This window comes from Chlamydotis macqueenii, chromosome W (genome assembly GCF_036417535.1).
Source record: "Chlamydotis macqueenii isolate bChlMac1 chromosome W, bChlMac1.mat, whole genome shotgun sequence".
NCBI classification, from domain to species: Eukaryota; Metazoa; Chordata; class Aves; order Otidiformes; family Otididae; genus Chlamydotis; species Chlamydotis macqueenii.
Window position 1 is genome coordinate 48,730,494 of NC_141592.1, and position 17,847 is coordinate 48,748,340.

The window sequence follows — 17,847 nt, forward strand, 5'->3', positions numbered from 1 at the left end:
TGATAGCTGAGATAATCTACAACTATTTGAACCAGCGAAAAGCCTGAAATAGTCTACCAGTATTTCCTGGATATATGGGGAATATATAGTAAGAATGCACCTATTCAATAAAATAGCTGAAAATACTTCCTGTAAGTGTACCTGAGCGGATGACAGGATTCCAGTGATCAATTACATTTCGAATTCTAAAGAGAGGTCAGACCTTTATAGGCCCTAGTCCATAACAAACGTAACAAGGCATGCAAGGCTACATGGGCTTTTTCCCATGTTAGCGATTACTGTTTTTAAAAACAAAATACAAGCTGAGACCACTAACATTTTTTTCTTCAGTTATTGATCTGTTGGAAAAGTACATTATCGCAGTCAGGTGGGAATCAGGGTTTGAGTTTTGCTTTTATTTTTTTCCTTTTCTTTTTCTCCCTTCATCTTCCTGTAAAATGCTTGTATTTACAAAACAAAGTGACCTAATACTCAGGCAAGATACAACCCCACCAACTGGTCAGTGATTACTCTTGCTTTCCTCCAGGCTATTGTAGACTGGCTGGGTTAAGTTCAGTACAAAAGAAAGGTAGAGTTGAAGTATCTCTATACTTAGTACTTAGCAAGGAGCACTGGCTCCAAGTTAGAGGCCGTGTCTAATGTCTCAAACAGTTCAGCACTTATCTAAAGGATCTAAATGCTTACATTCTGTATAGGATCCTATCTATGGCTTTGTGGAAAGGCTAATCTGTAACATTGAAGGAAAAGCAGTGTATTTTTAAAAATAGACACTTAGGATCTACAGTTTAGTACTACAAATTGATTTGATTTAGCTGCTTTGGCAAATTGAAAAATAAATTATATATTGGTCCATGCACGTTAGCTAGCTATTTATTAATTATTTTCTCCTTGAAGCATCACCCAGTAGGCAACATGCTTTCTGTTTTAACAAGTCCATTCCCTTTTCCTTTATCAAGATTCTCCTCTTCATACTTTCTAGAAAGTGCTTATGGATTTTCACAAGTTTTCATTCATTGTTCTATTGCAAAGTTGTCGTAGTTTAGCCCCAATCAGGACCAGACTACACAGTCTCTCTCTCACTCCCCCCACCTTCTGAGAGAACAGGGAGAGAAAATATAAGGAAAAAGGCTCGAGGTTTGAGATAAGGACAGGGAGAGATCCTTAAAGTTACCGTTGCAGGCCAAATAGACTTGACATGGGGAAAACTATTCGTTTATTATTAAAACCAAAGCAGGATAATGAGTAAGAGAACAAGATAACTTCCCCTCACCCCTCCCTCTTTCCGGACTCAACATTATCTCTACCTCCTTCCCCCTCCCCCGAGCGGCACAGGAGGGAAGAGGGAATGGGGGTTACAGTCAGTTCATCACATGTCACTTTTCCGCTGCTGCTTCCTCCTCAGGGGAAGAACTCCTCACATTTCTCCAGTGCTACATCGTGGGGTCCCACCCACGGGCTACAGTCCTTCATGAACTGCTCTGACGTGGGTCATTTTTTCCACGGGGTGCAGTCTCTCTAGAACAGTTGCCCCAGTGGGCCCTCCATGGGCCACAGCCTCCTCCAGGCATCCGCCTGCCCCAACATGGGGTCCTCCACAGGCTGCAGGTGGATCTCTGCTCCTCTGTGGACCTCCATGGGCTGCAGGGGGACAACCTGCTCCACCATGGTCTTCACCACAGGCTGCAGAGGAATATTGGCCAGGAGCAGCATTACTCCTCCCCCTCCTTCTTCACTGACCTTGGCATCTGCAGCTGTTCCTCTCACAAGAAATTCTTCACAACAGGCAGGCAGTTGCCTCTCAGGTTCTCTTCACATCTCATCTCCTCCCCACTTCTTGCAGCCAGACTGGGCCGAGTTGGGCCCAGATGACCAGAGGGCAAGGGCCGTGAGGGCCGCAAGGCTCACACCTCCCCCTCTCTGCCCCAGCTCAGCTTCTTCACATCTTCTCTTTTTTTTTTTTTTTTTTCCCCTGTTTTCCCCCTTCTTAAATATGTTATCGCAGAGGCCTTATCATGGAACATTCTGCTACCAATTGGCTCTGGCCCTGGCCAGCAGTGGGTCTGCCCTAGGCCTGACCTAGTGCACTGGACAAAGGGGAACAACTTCTAGCGCCACCCCCCCCCCCCCCAATAAAACCAGGACAAAATTGCATGAGCTTTCATGTGTTAATGTGTTCTTGTTGTGTTCCTTCCCATCTTCAAAGGGAAGGTAAAGGAGTAGGGGAAGGTACCCTCCTCTGACTCCCCCATAGATTGGTTCTCCGGGGAGAAACACAACAACTGGTATCATCAGGGTGTTTATCAACATTCTTCACACACGAAATCCAAAACATACCAGCTACTGAGAGGAAAAATTAACTTCATCCCTGCCAAAACCAGGACAATGGTCTTTCCTCATTATACATGGAAGAGGGAGAGCGTTATAGTCAGGGTAGTAACCAGTGATTTCAGAAGATGTGCTTTCAAATATCTGTCCTGTTCTTGAAGACATGGCATCTCAAAAATCTTAGTCTCAGTTCCTCTTTTGTAACTCCTATCTGGTAATGTTTTGCTGCTTCAGTGTAGTATTGCAACAGTGATCACTTGAAACAGTTGCAGTGGTATTTACTGATACAGTAGGCAACAACCTTGTGCTATGACTACAGTATACCAGTCCCTTTACATACCACAGTTTAACAGTAGCAATCAAATAGGCAAAGATCTATACTAAGTTCAGCTAATTATTGTTGGATACCTGGAGTATCGGGGGCACTTAGTGAACAATCCAGACCGAATGGAATTGTTATGTTTATGAGCAGCAGGCCTCAAGGACATCACTGAAGCCACTTGTGAGAAAGTAATGAAGCTGCCTGTAAGAAAGTACTGAAGCCACCTGTGAGAAAATAATGAGGCCACCTGTGAGAAAGTAATGAAGCTTCCTGTGAGAAAGTTATGAAGCAACCTTGAGAAGAAGGAAAACAGCTGGCATACGTGATGGGGGGGGCCTGAACGTGAAGCAGGGTGCAGGTGGAGAGAGCCATGCGCGTGAACATAGAGACTTAACGAATCATATTTTAGCTAGGAGCGCGTGCATGATATAGTTAACCAATTAGTAGAGAGCTTGCATATGATACGGAATTAGAAGGGCTATATTAACCGGGATGTATCAACAATAAATTGGCATTTGCTTGATCACATTGGTCGTGTGCAGTGTCCGTGACTTCCACGTCAGCAAATTATGATTTTGCATATACACCATTAGAGTGTATATTACCTCTCTATTACCTACATATAAAATACCTTATGAGAAAGCATAGCCCCTAGTTTGCTGGCACCCAAGAGATAACACTACTAAGAAAGCAGTGCTCTTTGGAAAGCCCTAGAACTTTGATCTCCCCATTAGTCAAGAAATATGACTTTGTTTCCTTGAACAAATTGCATTTTTGCCAGATTGCCGACAACCTGTATTGAGGACTGTTGTCTTAACATGTTCATTAACCTGCTTACCTCATTAAACACCTAAATAAATATTTAAATTGGAATTTACCTTGCTTTATTTATGTTTTTATGGACACAGCCTATGCCAACTGCTGCATGAGGTGGGAGAGTTTATACACATTCTTAGTAAAACAAACAGCATCACTTAATCAATTTATTTGATATTTTGAATAAAAAAGCCTCCACATTTATAGTCTAAGGCCAAGATCTCAAAGGTTCTCATTTATGGTTCTGAATCAAATTTTAATAGGGCAGAGAAGCTTAAGAATCTAGTATAGTAGTTACAGCTGTGTACAGAAAATTAACTTACTCTTAGGAGAGGTCTTCAAATCACTGTCATTAATCAAATCGTGAACTTTTTCCATGTAAATTCATGAGGAAAAGTGACTAACAATCTTTTTCCCCAAACATTTTCTTCTTAGAGCATCCCATGACATATTCCACCTCCTCCCTTTTTAGGGGTCACAAAAATGTAGGGGGTTTTGTTTGCTTGTGTCATTGTGGAAAAAGTAGCAAGACTGATCTCCATACTACAGCAACAGAGGAGTTAATCTCAATTCATAGGTAAAGTGAAATTAGCACCACTTTATGCTAGCACATTGGAGAACATATGCTAGAACATTGCAGATGTTCTGGAGCCCCACCCTTTTCCAGTGCAGTCTGGATCAGTCCATGGCAAATGGTGGGGCTGTGTTTCCACCCCTGGGGCAGTCGATTCCAGGTATACTGGACACCCCTCCAAGTGAAAGCAAACTGTGGCCTGCATTCTGGTGCCAAAGGAATGGAGAAGAACGCATTGGCAATATCGATGGTGGCATACCACTTGGCTGCTTTTGACTCCAGTTCATACTGAAGTTCTAGCATGTCTGGCACAGCAGCACTCAGTGGTGGTGTAACCTCATTTAGGCCACGATAGTCCACTGTTAGTCTCCATTCTCCGTTAGATTTTCTCACTGGCCATATGGGACTGTTAAAGGGTGAGCGGGACTTGCTGATCTCTCCCTGGCTCTCCAGTCGACGAATCAGCTTGAGGATGGGTATTATGGAGTCTCGGTTGGTGCGATATTGCCGCCGGTGCACCGTGGTAGTAGTAATTGGTACCTTTTGTTCTTCAACCTTCAGCTTTCCCACAACGGAAGGGTCCTTTGAAAGTCTGTGCAAGATAGGCAGCTGTTTATTTTTCTCTGTCTCCACGGTGGCTAAACCAAAAGCCCACTGGTGCCCTTTTGGGTCCTTGAAATACCCATTCCTGAGGTAATCTATACCAAGAATGCATGGAGCATCTGGGCCAGTCACTATGGGGTGCTTTTGCCACTCATTCCCAGTCAAACTTACTTCAGCCTCCAATACAGTCAGCTCTTGGGATCCTCCTGCCACTCCAGAAATACAAATGGGTTGTGCCCCTTTATAGCTTGATGACATTAGGGTACACTGTGCACCAGTGTCTACTAGAGCTTTATACTTTTGTGGGTCTGATGTGCCAGGCCATTTAATCCATACAGTCCAGTAAACTCTGTTGTCCCTCTCCTCCACCTGGCTGGAGGCAGGGCCCCTCTAGTCCTGTTTATAATATTTTCTGGTCACTTTTTGTGAATATGAATCAGAATTCCCTTCCATAGGATCAGAGGTGAGATCAGCCCTTCTACGCTGTCTGGGGAACTGCCCACTGGAGACTGGAGCAGCAAATTTCCTGGAAGAACCTCCCCCTGCAACCGGCGAACAGTGTCGACAGTGTCGTGCTTTTTTTGTGTGTGTTTGTGTGTCCTTTGTTGTTGGGGGCAACCAATATCAGAAGCCATGGCATTGAGAAATAAGGGACTTTCTAAGAGAAGGAAAGCAAGATCGAGGACACCTGGTGGTGGTTAGAGGATCTATGGGTATAAAAGCACGGAAATGCCAACAATAGTTGTCTCTCTGCCTAGCATGCAGTGGGGTCTGAGATGATGCTCTAACAACTGGACTATGCACCAACATCTGCTGCCTGAACAGGTGTAATTGAACCATTCTGTTGCTAGGCAACTACAGGTTTGAAGCCTGCACAGCTAATTCATTACCTCAACTAAGGGAGGTAAGCAACTGGGAACAATGGGAAGCATAGCCTCAAAGGCTCAGAGTTTATTACTGGCATGGTGTGTAATGTCTGATGCCTTAGAGAATCATGTGCAGAAAAGGGTTGTGACAGCACCTGTTATCCTGTCTGCTCCTCCATTTGAGACTGATAGTGAGTTGGAAAATTCCTTTGATCCAGGCCTGAAAAAGAAGCTGGGTTTTTTCCCACTCTACCCTGATAATTTGCAAAAAGGTTGCTCTTCAGCTAATTTAGTAGCTCCAGTGATGACCACAGAATTGGTTGATTGGTGGAAAGATGTTTGAAAGCAAGCTGCTATGGAAGGGGACATAGAATTGTTGAAGGCTCTGGCCATGCCTGTGATACTGCAGCCCAATGGCCCCCCCTCAGTGGGAAGGGTTTCAATTTGGGCTGGTGAAAGAAATTTGAGGTAGTGTAAAGGAGGAGGGACTTAATTTCCCATATACGACGGGGTTAATTCAATCAATCTTTAATACAACTCTGATGCTACCTAATGAGTGTCCCACATTGGTGCAAATTATCCTTACCCCCACCCAAAGAATGTGTTATGGCAGCAATAGTGGAGAGACCACTGTGAACAAGCGTCACTTGAGAATTTGAACTGGCAGATGGGTGACCGTTTGTATGCTGTCAGGGTTGATGTATTAATGGGAGAGGATGCGTTTGCGCTACGTGACGCACAGTTGTAAATCATCCGTGAAGCTTTAGTACAGAGTCAGAATGCTGCTTTACGGGACCTTTTAACCCTCCCTGATGGGAGTGGTACTGTGATGAAGTCCTTTGCAACCATAAAACAAGAGGCTACAGAGCCCTGTGTGAAGATTGTAGATCGTTTGAATGAGGCTTTAGAATGCCAGGTAGATCATGCAGAAGCTCGATCTATATTGTTGAAACACCTGGCAGTTGCTAATGCAAACCAGAATTGTAAAAGGCTATTGTCCTCTTTACTGGCAACAAATCCTGGTGCCTCAGTAGCTCAAATGATAGAGGTGTGTAATGTGGTAGGGATGCATGGATGGCAAATGCAGATGATGGCTCAAGCATTTGGTGCTTGTCAAAACTGGGCGCATCCCGGTCTCGAACATGTTATAGTTGCGGGCAGCTAGGTCATTTGCAAAGGGACTGCCCTAGAAGTCCCAAAATATATCCACCATGTAAGAAGGGGAGATATTATGTGGAATACCATAACTCAAAATTTGCCCATAATCAGGGAAACCACAAGCTGAGCACAACAGGGAGGCGCGTGCAGACAACAAATGCTCCCCGGAACACTCCTCAGGAACCACACGCGTGGATGGGCATAAGCGAGTCTCAACCCTCGAGTCAGACACCCGAGGAAGCGCAGGGCCAGCGGTGCAGGTGCGGTGAGGAGGCGTGGGCAGAGCTGCGGCCAGGCTGGGTCGCAGCTGGTAGGGAGGCGGTTGCGGCGGCAGAGCATCACTCAGGAATACTCTCTTCAAAAGTGGAAAGAGCCCATTCTACAATGATGAATGCCGACATGGATGCTGTTGAGGCTGAGAATCAGGTGGAATTAGAAGCGAAAACACTGCTTATTAATCAGGTTTTGGAACTGCAGCACACACTTGAAGATCTCTCAGCACAAGTAGATGCTGTTAAGGAAGAAAACTTAAAACTGAAATCAGAAAACCAAGTTCTTGGACAGTATATAGAAAATCTGATGTTAGCGTCTAGTGTTTTCCAAACAACTGACACAAAAAAAAAAAGGAACTAAGAGTTGACTCTCAGATGATGTCACTGTATTGCTGCTGTCTTTTTTTGTTTTAATTGACATAGGCTACATGAGCTGAAATACCTTAGTTTCATCTACTGTACATGAGGCTATCCGAGGGCAAGCTCCAGTGATGGTTAAGAATCTGGTAACAGGTAATTGGGAAGGATAACGTTATCCCTTATAACGTAGGGGAAAGGATATGCTTGTGTCTCTACAGGGGCAGTAAAAAAGTGGATCCCTGCACGATGGGTATGACCAGGATTCCAAACTGCCTTGCATTCATTGGATTGTTAACAAGCTGTATGGCAGCTCCATAGACATCAGTTACAGAAAGAAGATCTTTTTTAACTAATCAGGAGCTAATGTTACCAGAGGAGTAATGATTGTAACATGTATACATTGCAATGATACAGTGTGGTGTAATCATGTGAGCATGAACATATCAAAATCCAGCAATACTCCAATGGACCTCTACTTTACAAAACAGGACCGCTGTTAGCTGGTGAGCACATACTTGACAGGCCTTGTTGCATGCGCTGGCCACGCATGCAGCAATGTCTAGTATTATTAACACAAAGTTATGGTTGTTAGGATTTTGATGGGTTTTGCTGTGTGACTGGAATTGTTACGTTTGTAGAATGGATTATGTTACTCTTGGAAAGAACTGTTATTATAATATTGTTGGTCATGGCATGTATTCTCCCTTGTATTTTATGATACCTCTGTACTGTGAAAACAAGAAGGGGGAATTGTTGGGGGTGATGAATATCAGAAGCCCTGGGATTGAGAAATAAGGGACTTTCTAAGAGAAGCAAAATCGAGGACACCTGGTGGTGGGAAGACAATAAGGGGCACCTGGTGGTGGTTAGAGGAACTATGGGTATGAAAGAACGGAAATGGTAACAAATAGTCAGTTCTCTGCCTAGCATATGGTAGGGTCTGAGACTATGCTCTAACAACTGAACTATGCTTCAACATTTATGTAGTAACACTTTGTGTCAATGGTGTTGTGCTTTTTTGTGTTTGTCTGTCCTTTGTGTCAACGGTGTCACACTTTTGTTACTGTTCAGTGTTGTTGGTGTGGACGTAAGCTTATTCCAGCTGATCTATATTTGTGCTGTAGCTTAGTGTTCTGGTGTGTGCACTGTCACAGGTCGACCCCGTTAGAACAAGTGATACATCCAGGCTGGTATTCTTGCTGTACAAGGTGCAGCGTTAAGTTATAAGATGTTTAAGTGGAGACAGACAGGCAGTGCAAACAGAGAAATTAACAGATTGTAGTCCGGAGGAAAGTAAAAAGTTTCCTAGACAGGTATAGGCAGTCTGTGTGTGTGCGTATAAGCATGAAGTAAATGGTATGGAATAAGGGGTGAATACTATCTTGGTTTTAGCAGCGATGAAGTTAATTTTCCTCTCAGAAGCTTTGGGTTTTGTATGTGAAGAATGTTGATAAGAATGCTCTGATGATAAGAGTTGTTGTGAATGAGACCAAGGACACTGTCTGGCTTTCCAAGTCTCATTAACGAGCAGGTACAGGAAGCTGGGCCAAAAAAAAAAAAACCACAAAAACAAAGAGCATCGTTCATTTGGACATTGGGTGGTGAGAAATTGTACACTGTTCATTTTGTATATATTAATGTTCTTATACTTTGTTGTTTGTTGTAGGTTTCCTTTTAGTAAACTGCAGCATAAGGTAACGTGTGATTGGCCGACCCTGGCCCCCATTCCCTCTTCCCGCCCTTCCCCTCCCCCCCACCCCCCCCCCTCCCGCCCAGTCCCGCTCAGGGGGCGGGGGAAGGAGGTGGAGATGGTGTTAAGCCCGGGAAGAGGGAGGGGTGGGGGGAGGTTATCTTGTTCCCTTTGTCATTATCCTGCTTTGGTTTTAATAATAAATGAATAGTTTTCCCCAGGTCGAGTCTGTTTTGCCCGTGACGGTGGCTTTAAGGATCTGTTGTCGCGGCCGCCGCTAGGCGCGCCCCCCACCCCCCTCCATCCGGCGGGGCGGGGGCAGCTTACCCAAAACCTGCCATGGTTACAGATACTCCCGTCTGAGTTGACCAGTGGTCTTTAGCAAGAAAAAAGCTGCACCATTTGAATGAGTGAGTTGACGAGCGATTACAACTTGGACATACAAAGCCAACAGACAGTTCCTGGAATACACCTGTGTTTGTAATACAGACAAATCGGATGCTCCACGATTTGCATTTTCTGTGCCTTCAATCAATGCGGGAGAACCTAATCAGCGATGTCACTGGACGGTACTTCCGCAGGGTATGAAAAATAGTCCAACCATCTGCCAATGGTACGTCGCACAGGCCATAGCACCAGTAAGGTGCTTGCATAGGAACAGCCTCACTTATCATTATAGGGATGATATCTTAATTGCAGCACCCGATGATTCTCTGGTGGACAGAGTTCTTAATGATATCACCAGTGCATTATCCGGATTTAAATTGGTTATTGCTCAAGAAAAAATTCAAAAGGTATGTCCCTAGCAGTATCTCGGCTGACAAATTATGGAAAGAACAATTAGGCTGCAAAAGTTAAAAATCCCTCAAACAGTGTTTACCTTAAACAATCTGCAGAAATTGCTGGGAGCTATCAACTGGGTACGCCCGGTATTAGACCTCTACAGAATTGCCTTCTCCACTATTCCTAATACTTAAGGGAGACTCAGATTTAACCTCTTCTAGGAGACTGACTCCAGAAGCACAAATGGCATTACAAACAGTTTTGCTGCAGGTCTCCATTCATTGGCCTAAGCAACCAATGCTGCAATTTTTAAGAGAATTAATGTTGTATCCAGCAACTCATCTAAGTTACACTCCCATAGAAAATAACTGTCGTAGTTCAGCCCCGATCGGGACCAGACTAGGCAGTCTCTCTCTCACTCCCCCCACCCTCCGAGAGAATAGGGGGAGATGATATAAGAAAAAACAGCTCAAGGTTTGAGATAAGGACGGGGAGAAATCCTTAAAGTTACCATCACGGGCAAAACAGACTCGACTTGGGGAAAACTATTCATTTATTACTACAAATAGCAGGATAATGAGACAGAGAACAAGATAATCTCCCCCCACCCCTCCCTCTTCCCAGGCTTAACATTATCTCTACTACCATCCCCTCCCGAGCGGCACGGGGTGGGGGGGGAAGGGAATGGGGGTCGCGGTCAGTTCATCACGCGTTGTTTTACACCACTGTATCATCATCGGGGGAAGAACTCCTCGCATTCCTCCTCTGCTCCAGTGTGGGGTCCCTCCCACGGGCTGCAGTCCTTCATGAAACTGCTCCGGCGTGGGTCATCTCTTCCACGGGGTGCAGTCCCTCTAGAACAGCTGACCCAGCAGGCCCTCCATGGGCCACAGCCTCCTTCAGGCCTCCACCTGCTCCGGTGTGGGGTCCTCTACGGGCTGCAGGTGGATCTCTGCCCCTCCGTGGACCTCCATGGGCTGCAGGGGGACAACCCGCTCCACCATGGTCTTCAGCACGAGTTGCAGGGGAATCTTGGCCAGGAGCCGCGTTACTCCTCCCCCTTCTTCTTCACTGACCTTGGCGTCTGCAGCCGTTCACTCACAACAGGCTGGCAGATGCCTCTCAGGATCCTTTTTACATCTTATTCACTTCTCATCTCCTCTCCACTTCTTGCAGCCAGGCCGGGCCGAGTTGGGCCCAGTCGGCTGCCCGGCGGGAGGCCAGAGGGTGAGGCCTGCAAGGCCCACAGGGCTCGTGCCTCCCCCTCTCTGCCCCCCGCTCAGCTGCTTCACATCTTCTCCTTTTTTTTCTGTTTTCCCCTTCTTAAATACGTTATCACAGAGGCGTTATCACGGGACATTCTGCTACCAATCGGCTCGGCCTTGGCCAGCAGCGGGTCCGCCCTAGGCCCGGCCGAGTGCACTGAACAAAGGGGAGCGACTTCTAGCAGTTTCCTACAGAAGCTACCACCTTAGGCCCCCCCTCACTAACAGAACCAGAACAATACCTTAACAATATTTACAGATGGATCAGGAAAAACACACAAATCTGTAAATGTGTGGAAGAAAAATGATGAGTGGCATCATGGCGTACAATTGGTAGAAGGTTCAACCCAAATTGTAGAAATTGCAGTGGTGGTACGAGCTTTGTATTGAGAAGAGGGGCTAAGGAAACTTTAATAGATATGGCATTTATTGATTATTGCTGTGCATGCTAATATAAATGGCGCTTTATGCTTTGCTAACTAGCTATTGTAAAAACTACCCGGGGGGGGGAAGTCTTGTATTCCCCAACCGAGGGGCCTTGCTTTGTGCTTTGAACTCTTTATCTGAAGTGAGAAGTCCTGCACCTCCCGCAGAAGGACAGTCCTGATAAGAACCAAGGGGCCTCCTTCAGGAGCCAGCTAAAACTGGCCAAATGACCTCTTGGAACTAATTGTAATACCTAAATGACCTCTTGGAACTAATTTTAATACGGAGCGGGGATAGCTCATGCATATGTATAGGCGTGTTTTTTTAACTTCATGTATATATAACACTTGGTTGTATAAAATTCAAAGTGAATTGCCATGCCAGGCGTGCACGATTTTGGCGGGACTACCCCCTGTGCTGCCCGGCGCCGAATAAACATACCTGCTTTACAATCTTACAGATTGTGGAGTCTGCTTTCCGCACGTCAGTATAAGTGGAAAGATTAATCCCTCAGTATTGTCTCTGAGTCTGCCTATGTGGTCAGTGTAATACAATGCGCTGAATGGACAATGTTAAAGGAAATTAATAATCCTTTGTTGTGTGATCAGTTTCAACAGCTATTATCAGTATTACATGTGCGGGATCATCATTACCTTATTGTACATCTGAGAGCTCACGCTTCGCTTCCAAGATTTGACACAGAAGGTAATGCAAGAGCAGATGCTCTCACTAATGTGGCCCTTGTTGTAAACACACTCATGCAGGCTAAGCTATCCCATGAGCTTTATCACCAAAACTCTACAGCCCTTCAATGACAATTTAAGCTGGCACGGGAACAAGCTTGGGCAATTGTGTGTTCTTGTAGCAGTTGCCAAACCACAATTATGCCACCTTTATATGGGGTTAATCTGTGTGGTTTGTGCTCTCAAGAGTTATGGCAATCTGATATAACTCATGTCCCGTCATTTGGCTAACACAAATATGTACATGTAACTACTGATACCCATTCCAGCTTATTGTTTGCCTCTGCTCATACAGGAGAACGTGCTCGAGATATTTGCCAACACTGGACGTCAGCATTTGCTTTCACAGGGGTTCCCATGCATATAGAAACAGATAATGGGCCAGCGTATGCTTCTCGTGCAGTCCAAACCTTCCTTGCTCTTTGGGGCATTGAGCATGTTACTGGTATCCCACATAACCCCACTGGACAGGCCATCATTGAACGTGCCCACGGCACACTTAAAGATGCTGTTGAAAAAAGAAGGGAGAATGGAAGGGAAATCTGCAAACGAAAAGTTAGCAAAAGCAATGTATATGCATAATTTTCTAAATCACTGGAGTGACAATTCTTCCCCAATACAGAAACATTTTGGATCATCTACTGTACATGAGGCCATCCGAGGGCAAGCTCCGGTGATGGTTAAGAATCTGGAAACAGGTAATTGGGAAGGACCATCTCCTCTTATGACGTGGGGGAAAGGATATGCTTGTGTCTCTACAGTGGCAGTAAACAAGTGGATCTCTGTACAAAGGGAATGACCAGCGCTCCAAGATGCCTTGCGTTCGTCGTATTGTTAACAAGCTGTATGGCAGCTCCATGGACATCAGTCACGGAAAGAACAAACGTGTGGGTAACTATGGCTAATGCCACAGGACAGGACACTATTTGTCTGTCTGTATCTTCTGCAAATAACCCTTTCAGAACATGCTTGGTCGACCTGCCAGGTAACGGTAGGACGGCAACTCTGTGTAAAACAACAGCAACCGTGAGCACTGAGTGCTGAACTACAAGAGAGAGAACTTTTGGGATCAGTAAAGATGGACTTCTGTCTATTGTATAACTATTCAGAAGCTAATGTTACTAGAGGGGTAGTGATTGTAAATGCTTCAGGACCTATATATCACAATGACACAGTGTGGTGTAATCATGCAAGCACTAACATATCAAAATCCAGCAATACTCCAGTGGGCCTCCCTGATGGTATGTTTTTCATATGTGGAGACCGTGCGTGGGCAGGGATACCCTCCCATATAAAAGGGGGCCCCTGCACCATAGAAACCTTAGGGGTCTTTATACCCAATAATACAATGATTTTACAGCATAAAAGACCTAAACGAAGTACACATAGCTTTGAATCTGATTGCCAAGATAATATAGAGTTTTGGAACCCAAGTGAAATTATTGCTGCTTCAATCTTTGCACCTGCTGTGGCAAGCGCCCAGGCATTAGCTATACCAAATATATTGGGCTGTTGGCTTGCTAAGCAAATGCACGCAACTGCATTGGCACTATCAGTGCTGCTAACTGATGTAGATTCTATATGCTACGCTAGTTTACAAAACAGAACCGCTGTTAGCCTGCAGAGCACACATTTGACAGGCCTTGTTGCATGTGCTGGCCACGCGTGCATCAACACCTGGTCAGTACTCTTCCACTGAATCTGCTGAGGGTATAAACAGAGGTGGCTCAGAGCGGAGGAGAGAGAAAGGACCCAGAGCACGCTCTATGAACAACAGGGGACGCCCTGAAGGTGCTGTGCCTGCCTCCTTTCTCTGCTCTGACCCCGCTGATCGTCATCCTCCTGCTTGGCGGTATCTTTGGTGTAGTCGGGTTGGTAACAGAATGGAGTAGCAATAGATTTTTTTATTATTAGCACAAAATAATGGTTGTCAGGATTTTGATGGACTTTGCTGCATGAATCTGTCTGATCATTCGGAATCTATTCACAAAGTATTCAAAACTTGCAAAAAGGAATACAGAAACTGCAACAGAGTGATTTTGATATATTCAGAAATCCTTTTGGTGGATTGATAAAAAGCTTATTACAAATAGATGTTGGATGCTTTTTTTTTTTTTAATGTATTTTGATCTGTATTCCGTGTGTGTGTTGAAATGTGTGCAAACTTTAATAGATAAAGCATTGAAACAAGCCTTTTCATAAACAAAGAAGGGGGAGATGTGGTTATTTCGCTGAGCCAGTACGGTATCAGTGAAAGCACACTGACCTTGGGGGAGGAATGCAGTCATGCTCGCTGGAAGACAGCCATGGAATGAGAAGGGAAGCTTTAATATACAAAACATTGTTAGCAGAATTTATGGCTTGTTTCAACAGGGGTTTGCAAAAAAACTGGTCACTGGCCTTGTAGATAAGAAGGTTGCTGGAGTTATGTTTGTAATAGTAGAAGAATGCTGTAGTAGAAAATTACTAGAAAGTAGTGAAGCTTAGTTTTGTTTAGCAATCATGAATATGTATAATGTGTGATCAGTAATTTTATTGGCTAAGCTTGTGTGTGGCATAAATGTTGATTGGACAAGAATGAAATAAGGATGGATTATGTTACTCTTGAAAGGAGCCATTATTATAATTATAGTATTGTTGACCGTGGCATGTCTTCTCCCTTGTATTTTACGATGTCTACAAGAACTTTTCATAGAAGTGCATATGCTGTGCTGTTAAAACCAGAAGGGGGAATTGTTGGGGATGATGAGTATCGGAAGCCATGGGACTGGAAAACAAGGGCCTTTCTGAGAGAAGGAAAACAAGATAAAGGACACCTGGTGGTGTTTGGGTGATCAGAAGGTATATCAGCACATAAGCTGTAACAATACACAGTTTTTATTTAGCATGCAGTGTGGGGGTCTGTGACTATGTTCTCACAACCTTTAGTAGCCCATGCTAAGAAAGAAAGAAAGGGTGGGGGAAACACGCGCGTGCGCGCGCGCGCACACACACACACACACACACACACACACCCCCTCCCCACTCTACTATAAACCCAGATCTTTGGGTTTAAAGTAACTCTCTGGTTAGTTGCCTGATATCTATGGCTTGTTATGCATTCAACAGCTGTTTTAGGTCTTGTCATTCTTTCAATAGGCACCAACTGTATTGGGCTTGCATGGTAAGGTTTTGGTAGCAGGGGTTGGTGGGGACTGCAGGGGTGGCTTCTGGTTTCTGTGAGAAGCTGCTGGAAGCTTCCCCTATGTCCAGTTGTCGTAGTTCAGCCCCGATCGGACCAGACTACGCAGTCTCTCTCTCACTCCCCCCACCTTCTGAGAGAACAGGGAGAGAAAATATAAGGAAAAACGGCTCAAGGTTTGAGATAAGGACAGGGAGAAATCCTTAAAGTTACCGTCACGGGCAAAACAGACTCGACTTGGGGAAAACTATTCATTTATTACTACAAACAGCAGGATAATGAGACAGAGAACAAGATAACCTCCATCCACCCCTCCCTCTTCCCAAGCTTAACATTATCTCTACTACCTTCCCCCCCCGAGCGGCACAGGGGGGAAGAGGGAATGGGGGTTGCAGTCAGTTCATCATATGTTGTTCTACGCCGCTGCTTCATGGTCGGGGGAAGAACTCCTCACATTCCTACCCTGCTCTGTTGTGGGGTCCCTCCCACGGGCCACAGTCCTTCGTGGAACTGCTCCGGCGTGGGTCATCTCTTCCACGGGTGCAGTCTCTCCAGAACAGCTGTCCCAGCGGGCCCTCCATGGGCCACAGCTGCCTTCAGGCATCCACCTCCCCCGGTACGGGGTCCTTCACGGGCTCCAAGTGGATCTCTGCTCGCCCACGGACCTCCATGGGCTGCAGGGGGACAACCTGCTCCACCATGGTCGTCACCACAGGCTGCAGGGGAATCTTGGCCAGGAGCCGAATTACTCCTCCCCCTCCTTCTGAACTGACCTTGGTGTCTGCAGCCATTCCTCACAACAGGCTGGTAGATGTCTCTCAGGATCTTTTTTTTACATCTTATTCACTTCTCATCTCCTTTCCACTTCTTGCAGCTGGGCCAGACCGAGTCGGGCCCAATCGGCTGCCTGGCGAGAGGCCAGAGGGTGAGGCCTGCAAGGCCCATGAGGCCTGCGCCTCCCCCTCTGCGCCTCTGCCCCCGCTCAGCTTCTTCACATCTTCTCTTCTCTCTTTTTTTTTCTGTTTTCCCATTCTTAAATACGTTATCACAGAGGCGTTATCACGAGACATTCTGCTACCAATCGGCTCGGCCTTGGCCAGCAGCGGGTCCGCCCTAGGCCCTGCCGAGTCCACTGAACAAAGGGGAGCGACTTCTAGCAGTTTCCTACAGAAGCTACCACCTTAGGCCCCCCCTTACTAACAAAACCACGACACCAGTAGAGCCCATGCCAGCTGGCTCCAACATGGATCCACTGCTGGGCAAGGCCCAGCCAATCAGCAACAGTAGTTGCATCTCTGTGATAGCATATTTAAGGATAAGGAAAAAAAAATATGCAACACCAGCAGCAATCAGAAGAAAGGAGTGAGAATATGTGAGAACTAACTATGCAGACACCAAGGTCAATGAAGAAGTGGGGTGGACGTGCTCCAGGCGCCAGAGCAGAGATTCCCCTGCAGGCCATGGTGAAGACCATGGTGAGGCAGGTTATCCCCCTGCAGCCCATGCAGGTCCACAGAGGAGCAGATATCTACTCTGCAGCCCCTGTGGAGGACCCCATGCCGGAGCAGGTGCATGCGCTTGGAGGAGGCTGTGACCCCATGTCACACTGGAGCAGGCTCCTAGCAGGACCTGTGGAGAGAGAGGAGCCCATGCTGGAGCAGTTTGTGAAGTACTGCAGCCTGGGGGAAGGATCCCTGTTGGAGAAGTTCGTGGAGAACTGTCTCCCATGGGATGGACTCCATGCTGGAGCAGGGGAAGCATGTGAGGAGCCCTCCCCCGGAGGAGGAAGGAGTGGCAGAGACAACTTGTGGTGAACTGACCACAACCCCCCTTCCCTGTCCCCTTATGTCAATTGGAAGGAGAAGGTAGAGAATTCAGGAGTAAAGCTGAGCTCAGGAAGAAGGGAGGGGTGGGAGGAAGGTGTTTTAAGATTTAGTTTAATTTCTCATTATCCTACTCTGATGTGATTGGCAATAAATTAAATTAATTTTCCCCGAGTCAAGTCTAGTTTGCCCATGACAGTAATGGGTGAGTAATCCCTCCCTCTCTAGACCCACGAGCCTTAAGTCATATTTTCTCTCCCCTGTCCAGCTGAGGAGGGGAGTGTTAGAGTGGCTTGGTAGGCACCTAGCATCCAGCCAGGGTCAACTCACCACATCAACACAAATGAAATGCTGCTTAATGGCAATAAGCAGAATTCTCATTTACAATTTTGAGACTGAAAAATGCTCTGACTCTCAAGCTGACAAGGATCCTTTTTTTCTTTTTTAAACTCTGTCATACAGTTACACTTCTGGAGCTAGACATATTGTCCTGGTTTTGGCAGGGATGGAGTTAATTTTTCCTCTCAGTAGCTGGTATGTTTTGGATTTTGTGTGTGTGAAGAATGTTGATAAACACCCTGATGATACCAGTTATTGTGAATGAGACCAAGGACACTGTCCTGCTTTCCAAGTCTCGCTA

The 17,847-nt window shown here is 45.8% G+C and overlaps 1 protein-coding gene and 1 long non-coding RNA gene across 2 annotated transcripts in view; one reads left to right on the top strand and one right to left on the bottom strand.

The window, feature by feature from the left end:
* Nucleotides 1–17,847, bottom strand: part of LOC147596770 (uncharacterized) — a 556,670-nt gene that overhangs the window by 487,992 nt on the left and 50,831 nt on the right. The gene's annotated exons all lie outside the window — the stretch shown is intronic.
* Nucleotides 6,911–7,315, top strand: LOC147596774 (short coiled-coil protein). The gene has a single exon (XM_086769679.1). The coding sequence runs from the start codon at nucleotides 7,049–7,051 to the stop codon at nucleotides 7,295–7,297; it is 249 nt and encodes an 82-aa protein (XP_086625805.1). The 5' UTR covers nucleotides 6,911–7,048; the 3' UTR covers nucleotides 7,298–7,315.

Bases quoted from the DNA above. Each gene is read 5' to 3' on its own strand.
- LOC147596774 (XM_086769679.1), top strand. From the start codon at position 7,049: ATGATGAATGCCGACATGGATGCTGTTGAGGCTGAGAATCAGGTGGAA.